The sequence below is a fragment of the Pagrus major genome, chromosome 16, assembly GCF_040436345.1.
Source record: "Pagrus major chromosome 16, Pma_NU_1.0".
NCBI lineage: Eukaryota > Metazoa > Chordata > Actinopteri > Spariformes > Sparidae > Pagrus > Pagrus major.
In genome coordinates, this window is record NC_133230.1 from 8,694,432 (window position 1) to 8,717,646 (window position 23,215).

Here is a 23,215-nt window from a genome sequence, read left to right on the forward strand (position 1 = left end):
CTCTTTAGCCTTAGAACACAATATGCAGGATTTAGTTTTGCCCGGATACCCAAGCTTTTTAGTAACTGTTGATTAGAAATAGGCTATGTTCTATAAGAAAAGAAACAGTCTAACCATTTTGAGCTGTGCAGGTTGCTAGCAAGACAAATTGTACAAACTTAAAGGATAAGTTCACTCAAAAATTTTAAAAAATCAGTTATCGTAGTCCACAAAACATTTCTGGAGCTTGGGCAGCGTTGCACCATTCTCCTGTACAACTGAAGTATATGGAGACTTGTTTTAAAATGTAAAAAAAAAACAACCAATAAAAATGAATATATAAAATGAAACAGCTCCATACAGCTAAATCAAGTCTTGGGAAGCCCCGACATCCCAAATTGATTTGAAAAGAAGTTATTTTCACCCTTTATTAAGCCAAAATCTTCACTGTAGCCGCTAAGCTAAAAGAGTTAGCACCCTGTCTGAAGTGGGTGCATGAGCTCATCTGCACTGAAGAGTATAAATGCATCTCTTGAAATCAATTTGGGATCTCGGGGCTTTCCAAGACTTAGATTACACCGATTTTTTTAGTTGTTTTTGTAACGTTATAAAACAAGTCTCTATATACTTCAGTTGTTAAGGAGAATGCTGTTTTGCTGTCAAGCTCCAGAAATGTTTTGTGGACTACGAAACTTCACCCGACTTTCCATCGGCAAGACGGCGATTAGATAATAACTGAGTTTTCATTTTGAGTGAACGTATCCTTTAAAGCCTATTGAAATACAGTAGAGGCCATTGGGCAGCTGGGTGAGTGATTCTATGCCACCGCTTGTTCCGCTCCCCCCCAGGTTCACCCATGTCTCTGATTCACCCACTCACCATCACCGTCATCTCGTCTTCTCACTGTTTCATCCTCAAACGCACACAGCCCCACCTTCTATGCTCGGAGACACGCAGTTCAAAAAAACCTCTAAAGTTGGTGCTAACCCTGAGTCTCATCCAACACTCTCCATCCACCAACTATTTTTTTTGTTTTCCATCTCGTTTCCCACCGTCTTACTCGAATCGCCGGTGGGAGGGATTGTGGGAATCTACTGCCTCCTGCATACACTTGTTGAATAAGAGAGTCTTTTCGCAACCTTCAGTGCCAGATGCATTCTCTCAAGTCCTGCCTACATTTACCACCAGAGAAATGATCCCTTCTTACATTCCAAAGGGAGGTCAACAGGCGTGGGCAGATGAAATATAGTCTATGCTCTCCATATGAACAGTTCAACTGTAATTGTACAACTTGCATCCTTGTTTCTTGAATTGACTCTCATGTTTTTCTTTCCTATGGCCTATTTGCAAGGCGGTATATTGTATTTGATGTGTGTATTTTTTAAAAAAAGATGACTACATCTGTGTATTGTCGGTGCCTTTGTCAGGTTCAGTTGGTTGGACTTGTCTGTCTGCTGCCATTTTTAGACCGGGGTTTTTACTTGCTCTGCTCCTGGTCAATGATGACCCACTAGGAACACTGCCTTCTAGTCTGGAGGGTCACTAACACCACTACGATCAAATATTACACTCATTTTTCATGATGAACAAATGCAGCTCGGACAAACGGAGAATATGCAGACTACTGTTGGTGTCTTGGAAAATCTCTACACATACAAGAAACTACACCCAAAGTTGAACATTTTGCCAGGATGCAAACTTTATGCAGGAGACTAACTGACAGTCTATGTATTTATGTACAGCATATACACATGTATATATGTGTGCATAATCTATAGGCACACATACATCTGTGTACATAGAAATACATGTAAATTTGTTGAGCTAAAGCTTCGCTTGATAGTGGGTCTCTGGGACAGCAGCAGAAAAAGCAACCTTGTGTTAGACCAATGCCTGTTCATCTATTCTGTGGTCGTCTAAATGTTTAATCTTGAATAAAACTACTGTTTGTTTACTGCAAGTCAAATAAGTGTGTATATAATTAACCAAATGTACACATACTGGAGATAGAAGCTGTACAAATAAGCCATGGTTAATGACGTGTGTGGATTTGGCATCTCAGCTGATGGAGCCACAGATGGGAACACACCCTTCTGGGGAGAAGACACAATTATACAGAGATAACCCATCCATTCATTATAGGACTAATGCAATTGCCTAATAAAATGAATACAATTACCACAGAAGAATATAATTGAACTACCCATGGCTAATTATTTGGGCCGATACTCAGCATTTTTCCAGTTATGCTATTTGTTGTGTCCAATTGCGGATGAAGTATTATGCTAAAAATACACTGCTTTGGCTCTGATGCAGCATCCTTTCTCTGTCTGTGGTCTCACTCAATGTCCAGCCCACAACACCATCTGATTCGTTACACATTACAACTAATATCCAATCAACATTGAATAACCTGAATCTGCAAAGTAACTACAGTTAATATAAACGTAGTGCAGTAGAAAGTATAAAGTAGCAGAAAATGTAAATACTCAAGTGAAGTACCTCAAAATTGTACTTAAGTACATGAGTAAACTATACTTAGTTACATTCTATCACTGGTTATTCTAAATTTTGACAGGATTTTCATTTTTACTGCAAGAGTATGTTGGTTCCAAATATATCGGTTATCGCTGCACAATAGTTTTTACTTTTGGTGACAGGGTCCGCCATTTTCACACGACAGCACAAGGTATTCACAAGAAACGATGCAGCACTGATAGCGGCCTCAATGTTACAAAAAATTCAGACAGAGCCTCCTACTGCTGCTGCTGCTTCACATTAAGGCAGTAATTGAGTACATTGTATCTAGTTACATTACATCACTGGTTATTCTAAATTTTGACGCTGAGATTTTTATTTTTACTGCAAATATAAATCTGGTCAAAATATTGGTTATCGGTCTATCCCTAATTTGAAGAAAGTCAGAGAGAGCAGCTCTACTAATATACTGTGTATTGAACATAAATGGGTTTTCAGCATCATTAGAACTACCAGAACACACTGTAGTTACGTCCATTTAGAGCACTAAAGTGCACTACCCATAACATGCCACTAGAGAGCATGCGTATACTGTTTTAGAAGTTAGTTTCAACATTGTCAAATACTGTTGTGAAAAGAGAAAAGGACAAAGGAGAGACGGGTGGAGGGAGTCAGGGAGACAAAGACAGAGGGGCATTTAAATAAGGCATTCATCAAGATGGAGGTCAGGTATGCACAGCACAGCAGCACAGCAATTATTATATAGCTTTAAGCCACAGCAGGTCAGCTTTCAATAAACAGCAATTTTAAAGAAATCTCTTGATCCCAGCATGTGTATGTGGCATATTCACTTTGTGGACACACTCCCTGTGATGAGGCAGATTTGACCATTTAATAGAAGAGGCAGAAGTGTTCCACATGACAGAACACAGAATATATTGTGTGATGTTTTTAGGTCAAACCCATGGAAATGCTTTCCCACACTCACACAAACACACACTGGCATGGAAGAAAAACATTACTGTGCTGGATTTGACCAGTGGAATATGACAAGTCATTGGAAATAAATAGGAGATGGAAGGTTTGTTTATTTAAAGATGAATTTGAAAGGTTGAAGAGGAAAATACATCACTGGGATAAGAAGTCCCAACACAGAAATCATCTCAATCAGCCCTATGAGGGCAAAGTTAAATCTAATTGCTGCTTTGGTGAAAGGTATGAGTAATTACCCTCTGTCGACAGCTCCCCCAGTATGAGACACAGATGAGAGAGGACACGCACGCATAATGAAATGAAACAATAAAACTCCTTATCCGTTAAATTCCGACGTCATTCACCCCAAATAACTCTTTTCCCTGATAACATGTGAAACTACGAAATGAGTCCTTGATAAAACAACAGTGAGTCAGCACCAGCTGATGTACATGGCTCATATTTTCCAGGATGAAACTCTGTAGAAACATCTTTTTCACACACATCGCAGTGTCAGTTTGCCACTTTGTACAGCCGTTAGACACTTTATCTGGGTTTCTGTTACTTCCCAGCCCAGACACCCATTGTACGTGTGAAATGAAGAACTTTATGTTACTTGATATTAAAGTCTTCCCCTCTTCTTCTTCGTATAAAGTAACCAGTATGTACATACATTAACTTCTATCTACTTGGCAGGATTGCGAAGCACTACAGGCAACAAAATAAATTGAGTGAAAAACTTGAACCTCGACAGTTCACGATGTCTTGCCTGAGGCAAGGCAAGGCAAATTTATTTATGTAGCACATTTCATACCCAACCCAGAGTGCTTTACAGCTTTCACAATGAGAAAATGTGATCATGTTTTGGTCCTTTCAGTAATGATAAGAGCACATTACCTTTTAATTACACAGCTGATTTGGTTACAGTGTGTACATACCCCTGTTGGGTGCTTACCTACTTTAAGTAGTGTGTGTTTGAGCTGAACTTTAACCTGGTTACCTTCTGGCCCTCATCACAGCCTATTTGTATAGTCTCTGTGTTCCAATGTCACATGAAAACTCTGCCTTTTGCAATTTTAAACAACGCAGCTACAGGATGTTGTCCTGCCTTGATACCTGTTGTGCTGACAACAACTTATCAGTATCGGGGCAGTTCCCACCTTATTTGTACTGTACCCCACCTAAATCAGTACCATTGTTCATGGTGAAACTGCAGCATGTGTGCCCTCAATCTCAATACTTCAAACCATGTATACATTTGAATGGGTCCACAAAGTTTTGATCTTTATGGAAATCTGTAGGCTGCAGGTTGGAGCAGAATCCCCTTTTCCACTTAAGACAACTAAAACTGGATTCGTATGTCTCCCAACACTTGATGACCAGTGTAGGATAAAGGTTAACCAAATATACAAATAGGCTATTGTCTGATTATACTAACAATTGGTGAACTTAAGTCTAATAAGTACATTCACTCAAGTGCTGTTTCTGAGGTAGGCCTACTTGTTCTCTACTTGTGTATTTCCTTTTTATGCAACTTTGACTCCACTACTTTCCTGAGGCATATTGTACTTTTTACTCATTGATTTGAGAGCTAAAAGTCCTCGTTACATGGCAGATTAAGATTTGTGGGCATTTATTAAAATATCTGTGCAGACTACCCAATAGTAGCCTATATAAAGTAGTGTTGGTTTAATCCAAATAAAAATGCTTTCACAAGCTATTAATGCATATCACTAACAAAATACCATAATAAATAGGCTCAGATTTAGTGTCTTTCTGCATGAGTAGGCTACTTTTACTTTTGTTAGTAGCTCACATTTAGCTGATGTAGGACTTTTACTTATAATGGAATGCTTTTACACTATTACTGCTACTTTTAATCAAGTAAAGGAGCTCAATAGGTCTTCCTCTACACTGGAAACGTGGACGCTCATTTAAGTACACCACTGAAACACACTTCCTTGGTATTCATCTTTGACTGTTTGTTTTTGCTTCTGACATTTACTGGATTTGACAGCTAGTATATTTATTTGTTTCCCTACTTTCTATCCAAAAACAAACCAAAAAAAAAAAAAACCCTCCACAGTCTGACCTTTTACTTTATCAGTGTGATGACTTCTAGTTTGCTTTTCATCACAGTTAACTCAATCAAACCTCACCACTTCATACGATGTGTGCTGGAAATTTGCCGCGGCCTCCTTTTTTTTTCTCCCCACAAAATGATGGTCGTCTTGTCCAATCACAGCTCGAGTAGAGGCTTGTCCCCGCCTCTTTTTGGCTCTTGAAAGTGCCTGGACTAATCAGCGCTCGCCTCCGTGTGTTCAGCCATTTTGTAAGAAAATCAAGCAAGTCTGCCGCCCTACCTTCGCTTCAGACCTGCAGTTTTTTTCTTGTGCAATGGACGGGTAAGTGGAAAAAGAACGACACTTAAGACTTAATTTTCTAAGGCGAAAAGACATCCGAGTTGTTGCTTTCCGTACTTCGGTTGCTCGTTGAACGCGTTTCGAGTCGGCCGGCCGCCTCACTTTCACCGTGAGACCGCGAAAGTTTTGAAACATTTTTTTTTTTCCATCAAAACATGCAACAGTTAGCAGGAGCGCGAGCTAACTAGCGGATGCTAGCCGTCGCTGCTCTCAGCGAAAGATACTTGCGCGAACGTTTCGACTGACGTTTTAATGTTTAATTTAAACGGGACTTGACGCCGAGCAAACGTAACTTAATAAAGAATCGAGATTTGAACGGAGGGGGTTTTCAATTTGGTGACTTTTTGGCTTATAATCCGTCGTTCGCTAACGCGGACGGTGGTTAACGGTGGCTAACTATACCTTGATTACGTTAACTTGGTTTCACCGGAGCTCGAGCGCTAGCTAAAGCAACGTGTCTCATTTCCGCATTCATTTGTCTGCGGAGTGCCAGGGCCATGTTGAAGATGTCTGGCCTGAACATTTCGCGTTGATTCGCTCAGGGACTTCCACATCGGGTTATCTAAACGGGGTAGGATGCACAAAAGCCTGTTGTTGTTTTTAAATCGAGCTGTTAATTCCGCTATTTTGATCACCTGGATGTTCGCAGCCAAGTCGCTTCGATAAAACGCAACATTATAATTAGAGAGCCGATGCATTATTACTTCTGCTTATCTGTCAACGCATCATTATAACTCGAGATTAAAACCATTATTACTTCTGCTTATTTGTCCACTGTGAAGTTTTCTAACTTCCTTATGTTTTGCCCACCCACTCCAGCCGCCTAGACGCTGACTTGTACCCTCTGGGATCCGGCTACGTCCCTGAAATTGAGTAAGTATTTTGTATATTTATGCATTGCTGGTTATTTTTTTTTGTTTTTTTTAGCGATGCTTTCTGAATGTTAAGCAGAATGAGGAAGTCGGGCAGCTTTTGGTTGACCAGCACGGCGCCATTCATTTTGTTAAGGGGCTGTGTTTTTCCAGAGTGCAGAATGTGCTCCTGTGATGAATTGTTCAGCAGGATCTCGTGATAGATTATGGTTAATGCTCTTTCATTTCCTGTGTAGTAATGATCTTTCTTTCCCCCTTTCACAGCAGTGTCCATGACATATCAGTTGGCACAAAGGTAGGCAACTTTTTAATCTTCTCTTTGCAGCTCTGTCTCTTTCACTTTCCCTCATTTGCAGCACGAATGCCAAGCGTTTTCTGGACATGATCAATATTGTGTGTTGTATTGCTTTTTGTATGAGTGGTGTTGATTTGTGATAACCAGTCGAATCATTTGTCCATTTAAATTGCAAATATTTTGTAGTTTAAATGACTTCCGTTTTAGTATTTATACTCTTATTAAAAATTTAAATCTAGAAAAATGTGGTCTGTAAATTAGATTACCCTTTCATTAAAGTAACGTTGAGATCAAATAATTAGGTTTCATTGTATTTTATATTTTTTTCATGACAGGGATTTTTAGGTGTACCACTGCCACCAAAAATATTTTGAAGAAACAAAGATTTGAGGGCGTTTTTTTGTACAAGTCAGAGAAATGGAAAAGAATGGTGCCGACATTGGGGACTTGAATAACATAGTCTGTCAGTTTGCAAGAACTTCCTCTATAATTACAGCACTGCTGTCCAAAGCCATTTCTCATGCGTAATGACTTTGCAGTTGCAGACTGACTTTTTTTTTAAAAGATTTTTTACATACAACCAAATGGTCAGCGCATAGATGTTGCAGAAACTCTCCAAGACTGTGGACATGTAATATTTGATCATTCAGTTAGAATAGATTATCTGAGGTGGGGCTTTGTTTTCCTGTTTTGTTCCAGTTGGGTTGTGTGGCTGTTGAGAAACTAAACTTCCTGTTGTTTATTTTGTGTGTTCCTTAATAGCCTGTTGGCCATACTGGAATGTTAAGAAAGCAGCTGAATCCTGCCACAGGGCTCGGTATTTGCTCGGTTTCATTTCACAAGTCATCTCACAAGTCTCATCCTCACATTAGCAGAGTAATTCAATGTTGATCCTTTTTGCAAGAATCTGCCCTTTACATTTTCAGTGATGAGGGAGCTGTTGTGTGCTCATGTAACTGAAACGGCAGCTCTTCTCTGAATGTTTGTGTTTGCAAACGCTGTGTGCAAACTTGTTGAAGCAGGAACACATTTGTTTTTGGCAAACTGCGTCTTGTTAAGTTCCGTACCCAATAAAAATGCCTGGTCAAGTAGTATTCCTTAGTAACAGAGCCTGGGGCAGCTATGTGTAGGTGGAGTAATTGAACTCAACTTAGGGCTGTAACCATCCTCCCACAACAGTCCTCATCCTCCCGGGCAAAGGTCTTTACACTGTTTAAACAAGCACTGTGATGCACACGCCCGTAACGGGGACACACCCCACCCCCTCTATTCATTACAGTAAGGCCTGTTGTTTTCCAACGCGTTAACAATGCATCGTTTAATGAGTACTGATGGATAGCGGAGATTTGACTTATGTAATTTGTCATTCTTTAACTTTTCCTGTTTTCTGGATTTGATGTCCTGTGGTAATAATGATGGTGAGTTATGGAGCGCTGCCTTGTTGGAATCTGTAATTATTCCGTCTGGGCAGAGTGTCTGGCATTCCGCGGTTGCATTCCAATCTCCCCCCTCCAGCCCCCTGGTGAGGCACAGCTCCCTGCCCCCTTCACTGGCAAAGGCTGATCAGAGTTAGCAAACATGTCTGTACCTGTGCTCGTCTCCTTTGTGCCTTTCCTGAGAGATTACTACCCCCCTTCCCCCCAGCAAAGTCCAAAATAAGGTCGCTAGCAGACGCCAGTACAGTACAGTACAAATGAATCCCCTCAGATTTAGTTTCCTTTTTTATAAGATTTTTTTTTTCCAAGGTGCTGCTGGATGAGAGTTGGAGATATCTTGCTTATTTTCCTTTATCTTTTACTTAATGCAAATCAGGTGTGATGTGGTGTATGGAGCAGGGAAATTGCCCCCAGGTCGTGTTCACTTTTTAAAATTAAGTTCAAGGTAGGCCATTGTCTGCGAGAGGAAGCTGCTCAACAGTTTCAGTCTGTGCCAGTAATGTGTCATCGTCTCCTGAAGGTTACCATTATACTGTCGGTGTCCTGAGCAAACAAAGGATGTGAACAAGTCGATACTCATTCAGTGGGTTTGTGTTGGAAAAATGGGTTTGGCACTGTGTTGGCGGCAACTAACAAAGAAGTTATAAGCTCAGTTTTTCTTCCATTGGCTTTGTAACTTAACTTTTCCTTTTGTTCTGCTGTACACACTCTACCACACTCCCTCCAAAAGCTCTAGGTATATTTTTCAGTCGACTGTTAGACAATCCTCTCTTTTGTATAAGACTTGAAGTTCCTGCTCTGCACTGTAGCCTGCCTTAGCTCTGTGGTTATTATTAGAAATGAGGAAGTAGGGGGAGAGAGAGAGAGAAAGCGAGTCTACCATGGAACAGTAACCATCAGTCCCCAGGAGGAAGTTCAGCAAAGCCCTGGAAGCAGGCCTGATCTTTTTGCTCTTCCTGTTTGGAGTTGGTCTGCTGACTGATAATATGACGCTGCCCGCCCACGACCATTGAGTCAGGCTGGAGCCACTTCCTTCATTTCTCATGGCTTGCATGAGCCCCTGTCTCATTTATCAAACAAATATTGCTTTTTACATTTTTTCCCATCAACTAGAACACTCCACTCTCACTCATTCAGTGTAATACATTACAAGGCTTTTATTGTTGGTATAATTTTCTTACTTTTAAGAAATAGATCCTCCTTCTTTGTTGCATCCCATGCTGAATAACCTATTTATCGTATTATTTTGAGTCGTGTCAAGACACTGTCTTGCAGTCTTTTATTCTTCATAGTAATTTTAGCTCAGTGACTGCCTGCATTCCATTTATGTAAAGATTTGAATACTGGCCAAAGTAGTGGGGCCCCTGATCCTGAAGCCTCAATGAACAGGCAGAGGAATGTCTCGTTGCTTTAGGTTCATGAATTGAGATAGCAGACCCTGTTTGTGTGGGCCTCAGAGTGAGAGTGACCGCCTCAGCCAACCCATCTGGAAGTCAAAGGGTAGTTTATACTACTGCTTACAGTGTTGTGCTCTCAGTGCAACTCACTCAGTACCCTACACCGCCCTAGGCATTACCAAATGTTCTTGCTCAGATCACCTTATTCCTGCCTTTTAGGACTAGAGTTTGCAGCCTTACTGAAAAGCATTCCCCCTACACTTTGCATATTTAAAAGCCAAGATCCACAAGGTGGAGAAGAATGCTTGCAAACCTGTACGACTGGTTGTTGTTTAAGGGCTCCGGGGCTCTTCAACTCCCAGAGTGTCCTTGGGGCTACATATGTGTGTGTGCTGCCGTGAAACAATGCCCCTAGTCTCACCCTGAACAGGACCTTCATTGTAGAGTGTTGTAGAGCTTAGGCTGCTGAGCCACTTCTTGTGACTGCTATACTTCATCTCTCACAACCACAAACACATGCACAACCCTGAAACAGCACTTTATATCTACTAGATAGAGTGACTGGAGACAAACGAGGCTGTTTCAGCAGACAGTAAACTAGTGTGGGCTGGGAGTATCCCCATCTTGTCTTCCGATCCAGATGGTTTCAGTGTGTTATCCTTCCTCCTACTAAGAATTATGAGTAGATGGGCTGTACTGACTGACAGCTGCTGTTGAGATGAGCTTTTACTGCTGACGTCTGTGTTTAACCCAAATAGTTCCCCCTATCATAGCTGTTCCCACTTGAGTGTGATTGTCTAAAACATGATAATTTGGCATATTTCCCCAAGTCAGATATAATGGCCCATTGTGACTGACTTCAATGTTTTGAACTAGACAATGCTGCTAGAGAAGAGAAGAATAAAATGAAATGGGAAGACATGATTATGATGTGAATTAAAATATCCGTGCTGACAAGCTAGGTCACTTAATTCTTCCTGGCGAGGAAGGTGGAGTTCTTAGGCATGTTTGCTCAATCGTCTTTTGGTTATCAGATTACTTCCTGCTATATCACACAATGGCTCGTAATATGAGAGCTGTGCTCTCCACCTGCCATGCTGTGCCCTCATTGGTGAATGCACTGAAGTGAACCATTGTTTTTTCTCCTTTTGCAGAGGGGATCCGACGAACTCTTTTCTTCCTGCATATCCAACGGGCCCTATATCATGAACTCAGGTAGGGGGTTGCCATGGAGGGGTGAATCCTTTTTTATTGAAGTGCTTGTCGTGTCTGTGTTTGTGTTGCCATGACGATCAATCCATTATTCAAGAAGAACCAGAGCCTTCTGTTCCCTCCCTGATTGTATCCACTTCGCTTTTTTCCTTGCAGCCAATGGCAACGACACCAAAAAATTCAAAGGTGACGTCCGCAGTCCTGGTGTTCCGTCACGTGTGGTCCATGTACGCAAGCTGCCCAATGACATAAATGAGGCTGAGGTTATTGGACTGGGACTGCCCTTTGGGAAGGTCACTAATTTGCTGATGCTGAAAGGGAAAAACCAGGTAAGGACTGGTATATGCAGGTCCGCTAACCAAACCTGTATGTCTTGCACACATGGGTGAAATTTGTCTTTTGGCCTGGGACAAGGGATCAGCTTTCTATCCATTTGTTCTGACCTGAAAATTCTGACAATGACCCTTTTGTCACATCCTTGTGGTTTAGTGGGTAGGATGATAATTCTCCATGCTGAGGTTTCCTGGAGGAAGACACTGAATCCCTCTTGAATGTCATCATTATCTCTTGTTTTCTATTACCTGCCGTTCTGTGTAGAAACCTGTTAATGCCTCAAAAGAGATTTGTCTTAAACTAGACAAATGGAATTTAGCATCTCTCTGGAAGCAATGCTTTATAAATACTGTTAAACGCAATGTAAGAAATAAATTGAATGTTTCTCTGGTCGCCCTCTGTAGGCATTCTTGGAACTGAACAGCGAGGAGTGTGCACAGACGATGGTGAGCTATTATTCGTCTGTCACCCCTGTCATCAGAAACCATCCCATTTACATGCAATACTCAACTCACAAGGAGCTCAAGACGGACAACTCCCCCAACCAAGTGGTAAGGGCTTGCACTGACACAGGCACAAACACTTGCTTACTATTGTAGTCATTGCCAGATACTAAGAGTTATGGTGTTGGCTAAATGCAGAAAATATAGGATTTCTTCCTTCTATCAGTCGCATATTTATTGGTGTAAACTTTCTTCTTTTAAATACTTTAATCAGTGCAATCTCATGTTTGTATCAAGTAAGTTTGTTGCCTTGAACAAAGAATTCTCATCCACTTTCACTCATTTATTTATCACTGCATACTTCCCGTGTCTGTGCTAAGAATTTCCTCTGTTATTTCCCATCAGCGTGCCCAGGCAGCTCTGCAGGCAGTCAATGCACTGCACGGAGGTGGGATGGGAAGCATGGCCATTTCTGCAGATGCCAGTAGTATTGGAGGGGCAGCTGCCCAAAGCCCTGTCCTCAGAGTCATAGTGGAAAACCTCTTCTACCCAGTCACCCTGGATGTGCTTCACCAGGTAAAGATTTTGTTGTTTGGCTGAGCCACTACAGTTTCAGGTTCAATTACATGTAGGCACGCCATTTTGTTTCTAATCTTTACACAGGCCTTGTACTTTAGATGGTGGGAATTAAAGTGACACTAAATATTTACATAATGAAATGTTTGTTCCATGGCTCACATTTTTACATTAGCTGCAAAATTCTTTGGTAGTGCTACATAAACAAAATACGCATGTTTGTAATAGTGAGACTCTAGTAAAAAATATTTATGCAAACATACTTGCTTTGTTTACCTACAGATACAGTTGTAATGAAAATCGTGTGAGAAAGTGTCATCATGAGGTCATTCCTAATCATGCTTTCTCTCCTCCTCAGATTTTCTCTAAGTTCGGCACAGTGCTGAAGATCATCACTTTCACAAAGAACAACCAGTTCCAGGCTCTGATCCAGTATGCTGATGGAATGACAGCTCAGCACGCCAAACTGGTAAGACTGGTACAACTAGTGGGCTTGTCATGATGTTCCAGTCAAAGCTTGTTTCTTTTGGACTGCATCTGTGAATCAAATTAAAGCATATCATTGTAACCACAGTGCAGCGTGTACACTGTCGGACCAGTTAGTCATGTGTCTTAAAACAAATTTCGTTATCTTAAATCTAATTCTTCAAATCTGTCTCAGTCTCTGGATGGACAGAACATCTACAATGCCTGCTGTACCCTGAGAATCAGCTTCTCCAAGCTCACCAGCCTCAATGTCAAGTACAACAATGATAAGAGCAGAGATTACACCCGACCAGACCTGCCCACTGCAGATTCACAGCCCTCCATTGACCACCAGACCATGGCAGCTGCTGCATTTGGTAAGATTGGGTCTTGATAAAGAGATCATATATGTCAGTGTTAACAAACTAATGTATGCATAGTCCAGTTACCTTTGAATTAGCGCTTCTGGGTTTATTTATTTTTATTTATCAGTTTGTTTTTAAGCCCTTTCTGGTCTGGTATCCTTAGGGATTTGTGTACCCTGATCATTATTGCAAGTATTGAATTGATGGAAACATTTGTGACCTTATTTTTGTTAATGCCTCTTCCAGCTGCACCAGGCATAATCTCAGCCTCTCCCTATGGCGGAGCCCATGCCTTCCCCCCAGCCTTTGCCATCCAACAGACAGCAGGTCAGTCTACAAACATGATCCCACACTGCTATTCAATATCAGGTGATTATGGCTCAGGTCTCTACTTGATAGGAATATCCCATGCATTTCCTATTTTTCATATTCCTCTTAATAGATCTCTTCAGTATGACAAAAGTTGAAAGTAATAAATATTTTGTTCCTCTTAGGTCTGTCGATGCCTGGTATTCCCAGTGCCCTGGCGTCCCTAGGTGTTGGCCACGGTGGCATGGCGGCTGCAGCAGCGGCCGCTAGCCGGCTTGGCCTGTCGGGGCTTGCTCCACAAGCTGGACACAATGTCTTGTTGGTCAGCAATCTGAACCCTCAGGTTAGTACGCTCCGTAGGTTTAAACAGTTCTACATCCTGCAACTATCAGTGGAGTGCTAAGGAACATTCAAAAATCAGTGCCTTTTGTTTAAACTCTGGTTCATGGACCTGGATCCATTTGGTCAAGAGGCTCAGTGTTTTGCCCACCCCCCACCGTTCCCCATCCTCTCGATGTGATCATACTAAGTGCGGTATCCATACCACTGTTTTTAATTAAAAGGGGGTCATCGAGTCAAAACCTTTTCTCTTTCAGGACCTCTCTGTGTTTGACCAAACCTGCTGCATTTCTGACCTGCCACTTTGCTCACTGTGAATTTTAAGTTAATTCAAAACACTAACTTCTTTTATTTTAAAAAACTTACCATTTCATATCTTCATTTTTGTCCATTAGTTGAAATCATTCTTGAGTTGTTGGAGAGACAATATTACTTTTTTCTTTGTATTTTAGAAACGCATCATGTCCGTGATTTAGTTTTTATATATACATAGTTTGTAGAATGTATAATTAGTTTGTCACACTCATTACATTCACTGTAGTAATGTAGTCATTGCATTAAACATGTTAATTTTAAGATCATTCTTAAAGTTGGAACAGGATAATAAAATTAATATTCACATTTGACTGTCTTATTATAATGTAATTTTAAATAATCTAAACAAACATAGCATGTAATTTAAAAGTACATATTGTCTCTGCCTTTTTCTGTATTTCATTGTTAATCTTTTTTTCTCTTCTTTTTCTCCTAGTGTTCCCATAGTGACAGTGCATTTTAATTTAGCCAGTTCTACTGTCTGAAGCACTACATTTCTTTGTGTATACTGACCTTGTTTTTACTTCCTTTTTTCTCTCTCTTCCTTCTCTGTCCCCCTCTCCCTCTTTTTTTGTTTTAAAACCCCTCACTTCAACTCTTGCCAACTGACTGCACGCCCCATGACCAATTGTTCCTTCTGTCGACCTCTCCCCTCTGCCACTCCTGTTACTACTACAACCACTCCTCCTTCCTCCCACCTACCCCACCCTCTGTCCCCAATTTGGACATTACCCACAAATTGAAAACACAACGAAAACAAAAACATTGGCATCTCTTCTGTCGCCCCGACAAATCATCATCTGTCCTTTCACGATCTTCTTTCCTCCACCTCGTCTTCATCTGTTCTCTTCTCCCTCCTCTCTCATGCTGTTCAAATCCTCTCCTCCTCTTATCCTCTCTTCATTCTCTTCGTCCCTCATCTCCTCTCCTTCCTCCATGGTACTGTGGCCTTCCTGTGGACCTCGCTGCCTGTGGCCTGCGGACATGTCCCGACTCCACTCCACTGTCCTCCACTCCGCTCCGTCTCTTTTCCCCTGTCCCCTGTTCCCCTATCCCCCTATGGCCCCCTGCCCCGCTGCTCCCCCTGCTGTCTCTAAAGAGCGTTACGCCACACTGCCTCTTTATTCTTTTCGGTACGTTATCATCCTTTCATCTCCTTTTTTATTACTACTGTTACCTCGCAAGGTGGGCATGTCTTGTCTCATGTTGTTGGCTTTGTTTTTTAACCACTGATGGCTGGTCATCAGGCTACAGGGCTATGAAGGGTGGGGGTGTTGGTTGTTTGGGGTTTGTATAACCTGTTTTGGTTGTTGTGGGTTTGTGTGAGGAAAGTAAGGTGAGAACACCATACAAAGCTGCAGCATTTCATTTAATTTTTGAACAGAAGTGGCTGTCTGTCCATGGGCAAAAAACATTTGCGGTTTTTCATCTTCAAAGAGCACAGCCCCTCAATGAAAATATTGCCTCACTAAATAGAAACGTGGGGATCATTTTGTTCGAGAATGAGGCGGGAAGCCGATCTAAATTCAAAAGCATCACCCTCAGGAAAAGGATAAAAGTCAACACTATATTTGGTTCCACCCGGTCTAATTCTAAGCCATGAAAATTCATCAAATTTCATTTTTGTTGCGTTGATCTTACCGTGGTTGCTTTGAGCCACAGCACCAGTACATAGAAAATGAAATGCTGCTGCTTTTTTAGTGATTGTGAGTTGACATATCCCTCGGATTATGTCACCATACTATTCTTTTGCAGTCTCTCTCAGTTACTCTAAAGTGGGTATGTGCATGTTTAGTTTATTCCTGCATGTCTCTCTAGTAGGGCCCTCAAGTTGGTCAGTAAATCAATCTTCACTGTAGAGCTATCAAACTGATCAGAACTACTCATTTTACTTTGATTTTTGCCTTCAAATCACTATCTCCCCCATCTTCAGCATAACCATTTTAACTGCCGGCATCTGTGTAATTATTATCTAAGAGGGCTTATGTAGGATTAGTTTTATAGATGATGAATTAAACAGAAATTTAGTAGAATAGCCCGACAATTACTTATTAATCAGCCAGTGTTCGTTAAATAGCAGTATGAATATTAATGTCCCTGATTTGATGATTCAAATTGTTTTCGTTGCTGTGATTGGCTGTGTGGCTCCTGTTAAGGCTGCGCTGTTCTTTGTTGCACTTATTGTATTGTGACACCTTCCTCTTCCTCCTTAGGTGTTTATGGCGATGTGATGAGAGTGAAGATCCTGTTCAACAAAAAGGAGAATGCTCTGATCCAGATGTCTGATGGCACACAGGCTCAGCTAGGTAGCTACACTCCAGCCCTGCACAATCACCATTTTCTTTCTTTGATCTGTAATTTTTCTTTTATCTTGTTTTTGCCTTGAAGCATTTTACTGTACATTGTTCTGAGCCTTTACCTAGTGGTAAGTCTCAACTGAGCAGACAGAATAGGCTTTGACTGTTGTCTGAATTATTTACTTTTTTTTACCCTCAATGGGGTAAGATGGAATTAAATTAGCCCCAGTGGACCTTTTTGTTAAACTTAATTGGTTATTATTAAGTTACTGGTAATTTAAAATTAAACTATGCCATTTACGATGAGCTATATTAATGTACAATAAAAGTGGAACAGTTCATCCGTGCTGGCAAAAAATCAGTCATATGTCAGTCTTTAAAGTTGTGGATCATTTTCATCTCTCTTAGCCATGAGCCACCTGAACGGCCAGCGTCTTCATGGCAGAGACATGCGTGTGGCGTTTTCCAAACACACCACAGTGCAGCTGCCCAGAGAAGGCCACGAGGACCAGGGCCTCACAAAGGATTACAGCAACTCACCACTGCACCGCTTCAAGAAGCCCGGCTCCAAAAATTACTCCAACATCTTCCCACCCTCTGCAACGCTCCACCTCTCCAACATACCGTGAGTGCTGCTGCAAGAGTCTCATTTTCATTCCCGCTCTCCCCTCCAGCAGCTTTTGTGCTCTCAGCTTTTTCCTTTGTAGTCCTGACTCATTTTTTTCTATATTTAGTACTTAGGATTAAGTAGTTGTGACAGTATTTTCTAAACATGTTACTCTAGAGGTGCACTTTTTAGAGTTAATGATGCCTCTTGTGTCTCGTTTCACCATACAAGTAAATAAACGCAAAAATGCAAATAAGTAAAGGGAGTGAAAAACCCACATAAATGCTTTGTTTTCCCATCTGCTTCAGGCCTTCTGTGGTGGAGGATGACCTCAGGAGGCTTTTTGCCAGCTCAGGAGCCACAGTCAAGGCCTTCAAGTTCTTTCAGTAAGTCACACTCAATTGTCTTAAATGTTTGTCTTTAGTGGTGGTTGAATTCCTGTCTTTCTTTATAGCACTCCATAACCTCAAGAGTTGCTATTAAATTTTATTGAGTATTGAGGCTGTTTTTGTCTTTGTGCTCTACAAGACACCTTTACTTCCTTATTTCTTCCAAGTACAACATAAAAGAACAACCAGCCCTCATAAAAGTGGGCAGCATGTTGACGCTTTGAGAACACATTTTTCTTTTCTTTTTTTTATAGAAAAGACCGCAAGATGGCCCTGATCCAGATGGGCTCAGTCGAGGAAGCAATTGAGTCCCTCATCGAGTTCCACAACCACGATCTTGGGGAGAACCACCACCTTCGAGTGTCCTTCTCCAAGTCCACCATCTGAGTGCCTTTCCTTCCTCCCTCCAAGTCTATCGCCATCTGAAAGCTACTTTTGTCAAGGTTGCCTTCAGTGGAAATGACCACCATTAGATTTTTATGGCTGTGGTTCTTTGTAGAACGTTGCTCCTTCCGCTTCCATTCTTAATTATTCCCCATTATTAAAAGGTTTGGGTATGGGATTTAATTGATTCCACTTCTGGTTTTGATTCCTGGTTCTAATTTGTCATCATAAGACACCAAAATAAAATTACTAGTTAAATGCCATTATTTTCTTTTGATTTACAGTTAATACAAGATATTTTTAATTAAACTAATTAACCCAAACCTAATCAATCATTTGTTCCATCATAAAGTTTTAAGTGGGATCCTGGGAAATGGGCAACATTCTTCAAAGGAACATGTTATAATTATATTGGAGGTAAAGTAGGGGCAGCTGATGAACTGTCACTTTAGACCAAATCGCTTAAAAAAAAAAAAAAAAAACTAAAAAAAAAACGCCCTCCACCATGGATGTATGCTTATGTGGATGAAACGTATCCACACCAGACACACTTCAGCATTCCTTTTACTATGATAGTCGTGTGGATATAACTGTTTGTGTGTGCCTTTTTTGAAATGCCACTTTGAACCTGTTTGGCCAGTCAGAAACGGTTTGAGACGAAGGATTTTGTTTTGGCTCACAGACCACCCAGCAATTATTTCCCTAGTATCCATCTTTTATTTCTGTTCTCTTATAACTTACCCACCTATTTGCTTCGGGGATCCAGACCACTATCTGAAGTTACTCAATAAGGACACATTTTTTCGTTGAATATCTCTGTCTACAGCCTTGTGCCTTACTTTGCCCCTACCAAGTTGCCTAAAGCGTTGCTCTGGCTTCATTTGGAAAAACGTAGCTCTCAAAAATGTTTTCATGCCTTTTGATGTACCAGCATTGTTTGGGGGGGAAAGTGGCTCATTCGATCTTCTGTTTCCTCTTAAACACACAAATGTTTATCTAAGGATTTGTATGCATATATCCCCATTATATGTATGTAGAAACTATGAATGTAAGTCAGTTAGATGCCTAATATTTTTGCTAGGTGATGTAGCTCTGTCAGGTGTGTTGTGGCAGGAGTAGAGCTGTCTTACAGTCTCCATTCACCTCCATTTAGTCCTTTCCCAGTAAGGACAATGGTGTTTGGGGCTTCATTTAACCATATTATGTCCATCTATATGTGGACACATATATATTCATTTATCTTTTCTTTTTAATGTTAGCATTTACATGTGTATCACTTCTGAGCTTAACTGATACCTATATGTAGTGGCTGGGTTTGATCATTATCACAGTGCCTTGAGTTTTCAATCTGAGGCTGAAACACTTTCGTGCCTCCTCATTTGACTTTGTTTACCTCTCGTTCAGGTGTTCGAGCTTACCTGTCTGCAAAGATGCCTTTAATCCATTATTTTCAGGTAATCCTACCTGTGAGAGGGCAGCTCGGAGGCATTTGTCAATTGAAAGTTACAACAGTCTCGGACTGTCTAAAAACCCAGTTTATATCATTTTTTTTTTTCTTAAATTCAAAATTCAGGATATTGTAGGGTGGGACAGCCCTCACCCAGTCCCTGTCTGTGTCCACTTAAACCACAGTCAGGTTCTTTAGTGCACTTTTCCTCAACGATAGGTCCAAGTCAGCACCATCACGCTGAAGTCTTAACGTCGTCACATTCCTGCGTGCCTCAAAGCACCAGTTTCCACAGCCTCGACCACTGTAGTTTTGGACCAGATACAGACACACTCTGTCTCTATTTTTGTAAAAGATTAATATGCATGGTTTAACAAAGCTTCATGTAGCTGCAGACGGTTATTGCTGTTAAGGACCAAAGTATCTTCTACCCCCTGCTGTTTTGTAGTGTTGTGGTTTCTTGAAGGTTTTTTCACAGTCCTGCTATTCCACAAGTACACAAGGCTTCACGTTCCTTATTTCTGTTTCTCAGATGCCTTGGACAAAAGTCACATGATGTTGAAATGTCTGTTGGGTTTCAACTTATACTGTATATTGTATCCCTTTTTGTTTGACTTTACAAAGAGCCTACTTTGGTAGAGATTGCTTTAGAATGGATACGTAATTGAAACACAGTCCTAGCTGTGATGTTGACAGTGTAGAAGATTATATATGCCTTTCAGTTGTTGTTAAAAGCTTTTATTTTTCTCTCCTTTTTTATATGGGGGCGGGGTGGGTTATTGTATGAAGCGGGGTTGATGGTTGTATATATTCATGTTTTTGTACCACAAAATCATTTGGATTATATCCACTTTACGTTCAAAACATGTATATTTTGATAAAACAATACAGACCTATTGAGCTCTCTGGAGCTGTAAAAACAAAAAAAAACTTTTGTAACACAAAGACATTAAACCTATCTGAACACAGAAGTGTCTCTGTATGTGCCCCGCTCCCCCCCCCTCCCCCACTTCTTGCCATACTGTTCTTGTCTCTTGCATCTTCTGCTGCCTTCAATAAATCTTTAGTTTGTTCCTTCTTTCATCTGGCCTCATTTGGTTTCTGTCTCTTCCTCTCTGTCCTGTGGAACTGCTGCTCTGTAACGGTTAACACCTCGTAACATTTTCCACATTTCCCATCCTGTTTACTACCGGTGGGGTTTTTATTTTTTAATCTTTTTACTGTATTTCCAACTTTGTACTCATCCCATCTGAAACTTGACTGACTGCTCATCTGGGCTCAGCCCAATCCCTTGATGAAACAGCTGTGACGATGACAGGGTTGAGGAGTTAATTTGACATGCAACGCTGGATACTTGCTGTCCTCGATGATTCTGAATAATCCTTCATCCTCCTGCGCACCGCTCTGACCTTTTCAGTTTAGCAGGTCTGTCCGACTCTGAGGAGATGAGGCAGGTTGCTGTGGAAACCAAGTATCTGCATCTCCCAAGATGGATAATTAAGATAAAAAACAAGCATGGCTATCGGGGTCCATCTCGCATCTATGTTCATCACCAAGTTCCTGTTGTAGAAAAGCCTCAATGACAAACTAGTTATACCTCTCCTGAACCACTAGGGGGAGGTCTTGCTCTCTGCTGGTGAAAAAGGCTGTTGAGCAGAGGTGACTTTACCTGCCACTCACACAATGTCAATAGTTAGTGGCTTAATCTCGAGTGCCTCCTTGGGCTTTCTGGCATTATACCTGTTTTTTTCCCCCTTCGACTTCCTTACAGAGCAGTGGAGAGGATTAACCTCAGATCATCCCTGCCTTTTGAGAGAGGGACAAATGAGAGAAAAGGAGAATTGAGTCCAGGGGTGTCTCCATTTGTGGCTGAGAGGGAGCTGGATTTTGTTGTATAATCCCAGCTGTTTGTGGAGTATAAAGAGAGCTCCAACTTGGTTTAAATTCCACAGCGAATGCACTTGTTTCTCCTCTTTGCATAAGAAAGCATGCCTGAAGGTCAAAGTAGAGACAGATACCTGTCTCGTACTTGCTTGGCAACATGGCAGAAATCTAGACGGCATGTTTTAGGATGCTGAAAGAAGACTGCACTCTCGAGCAAAAACATTTTTTTAATGTTGCTTTTAAGGTGTTAGCCAAGATATCTTCAGGTAACTCTTAAAAAGATCATCTACCAGTCAGGAGAGTCCATGGCAGCAACTTTGATGCTCTTTGATACCTCAGACCCTTGTTTACTTGCAGCATCTTAGTATTTCACTCTGCACTGAGAGCAATTTAGAGCAGGGAGCAGTCTACACAGAATCCTCTTTGGAATATATTGAAATGCAAAGAGATTGCATAATTGGGTGGAAGGATAACTCAAAGTTAGACGATCCAAACAGATTCGTGATGTTTTTTGGGTTATCAGATTCCAGAAGTCACTGGCACACAAAATATGGTACTTCATATAATTTTAATCAGTCGAGACACTTTTTTAAAAAACAAACTGGCAAGCGGTAGATGTACAGCAAAGGGCGTTTATTTTCCACAACCGCTCTGATCCAAAAGTTATTCGACACGGAAGAAGCCGTACTGTATGTACTACAAGCTCTGCTGCAACATCCAAAACATCCAACATGTCACTCCAATTGTTTGCAGAATCCAGACCCCTTAATATGATCCCGACCTCATCCAGCATTGTGTGCACGGAACTAAATAAAACCATGTGGGGTAGCGTTCCTTCAACATCTGGCAACATTTATTTACATTAGTGCTGCGGTCTCTAATCAAGCACATACTGGCAAACACCGAGGCCACACACAAATGCAAACCTGGTGGTGACTGAGGCGGGGTGGGGGTGGGGTCAAGCAGTTCACGAGAATGTCCTGTTTATAATTTGTGACATGTTCAATCTCCGCAAAAGCCAGTTAGTCGCTGAGAAATATCACTTGATGTGTGAGACTTTGAAGAATGGCTGCTTTTGTTAGTCAACAGCTTGAAAAGACGTGCGCACATCTGTTCTGTGTTTTAAGAGATAATTCATGTGTCTATAATTTATGTCTGTTGGAGTTAAACCGCATAGCAATCACAGACTTAACCAGCTATAAATTCCAGGATTTAACACCCTTTTAAAGAGGCGTGCGTCCGTACTCTGACTCTCTGGACCCGCGTTCAGTTAGATTTAGGATCACTTAAGAGGCCTTCATGTCTGAATACACCCAATACTGTGTAGGCTGCACGGCTTACATGAGATTTAGACTCCCTCTTGAGAGTGACACAGCAGAGGAGGAACAGCCGAGGTGAAGGATGTCTTTTTGGTCTATAGTGGCTCCCCTTAAAAAAGCCATCAGGAGACTATCCACCTGTTTACATATGCACGCCTCAGACAGATGTTGAATAATTCATCCACAGAGGCGGACAACATGCAGCTGTATTTGGGTTATGGGGGTGCATGGGTTCTCTCCCTGCCTCTCCCTGAATTCATGCAGCCCAAATTATAGGCATTACTTTGCAGGCAGAGCAGGGCAAAGCAAAACTAGGACACTTTGCATAAAGGATCCGACCGAGAGGCACAATGAGATGTGAAAGATGGAGCGGCGGAAAGGTTCAGTTCAAAGTTATAACACAGGACTCTTTGGATTGGGAAGAGTGGAACAAGTCCGTTTGTACGCTGCAGAAAGTCCTTTTTTGGTTATAGATTGCTTTCTCTCTCATTTCCATGTTCATAATTGTATTTGAGGTTACTACTAGAATAAGTTTGCATGCTTTAATGCTCAGAAAACGCATCAGTTTTCCTGTCTGGGATGCTCTGTTTTTCCTCCTGTCTCTTAAAGACCCCCCTCCTGAATACCCAGTCCGCTCTGATTGGCCATCTCACACTCGCCTTAGTTAGCGCCGCTCACC

At 41.3% G+C, this 23,215-nt stretch overlaps 1 protein-coding gene across 2 annotated transcripts; it reads left to right on the forward strand.

The window, feature by feature from the left end:
- The first annotated feature begins 5,758 nt into the window (after positions 1–5,758).
- ptbp1a (polypyrimidine tract binding protein 1a) lies at positions 5,759–20,416 on the forward strand. 2 transcript variants are annotated; one of them, XM_073482941.1, is made up of 16 exons: positions 5,759–5,834; positions 6,672–6,725; positions 6,989–7,019; positions 11,007–11,067; positions 11,221–11,393; positions 11,802–11,948; positions 12,246–12,416; positions 12,775–12,885; positions 13,078–13,258; positions 13,493–13,573; positions 13,741–13,898; positions 15,309–15,342; positions 16,423–16,515; positions 16,915–17,131; positions 17,422–17,499; positions 17,757–20,416. In XM_073482941.1, exons 1-16 carry the CDS (start codon positions 5,827–5,829, stop codon positions 17,887–17,889), a joined length of 1,731 nt encoding a protein of 576 aa, XP_073339042.1. In that variant the 5' UTR covers positions 5,759–5,826; the 3' UTR covers positions 17,890–20,416. The 2 variants fall into 2 exon arrangements, with proteins under 2 accessions (XP_073339042.1, XP_073339041.1); XM_073482940.1 differs by having other exon boundaries at positions 5,763–5,834; positions 13,493–13,615.
- Positions 20,417–23,215: the final 2,799 nt, after the last annotated feature.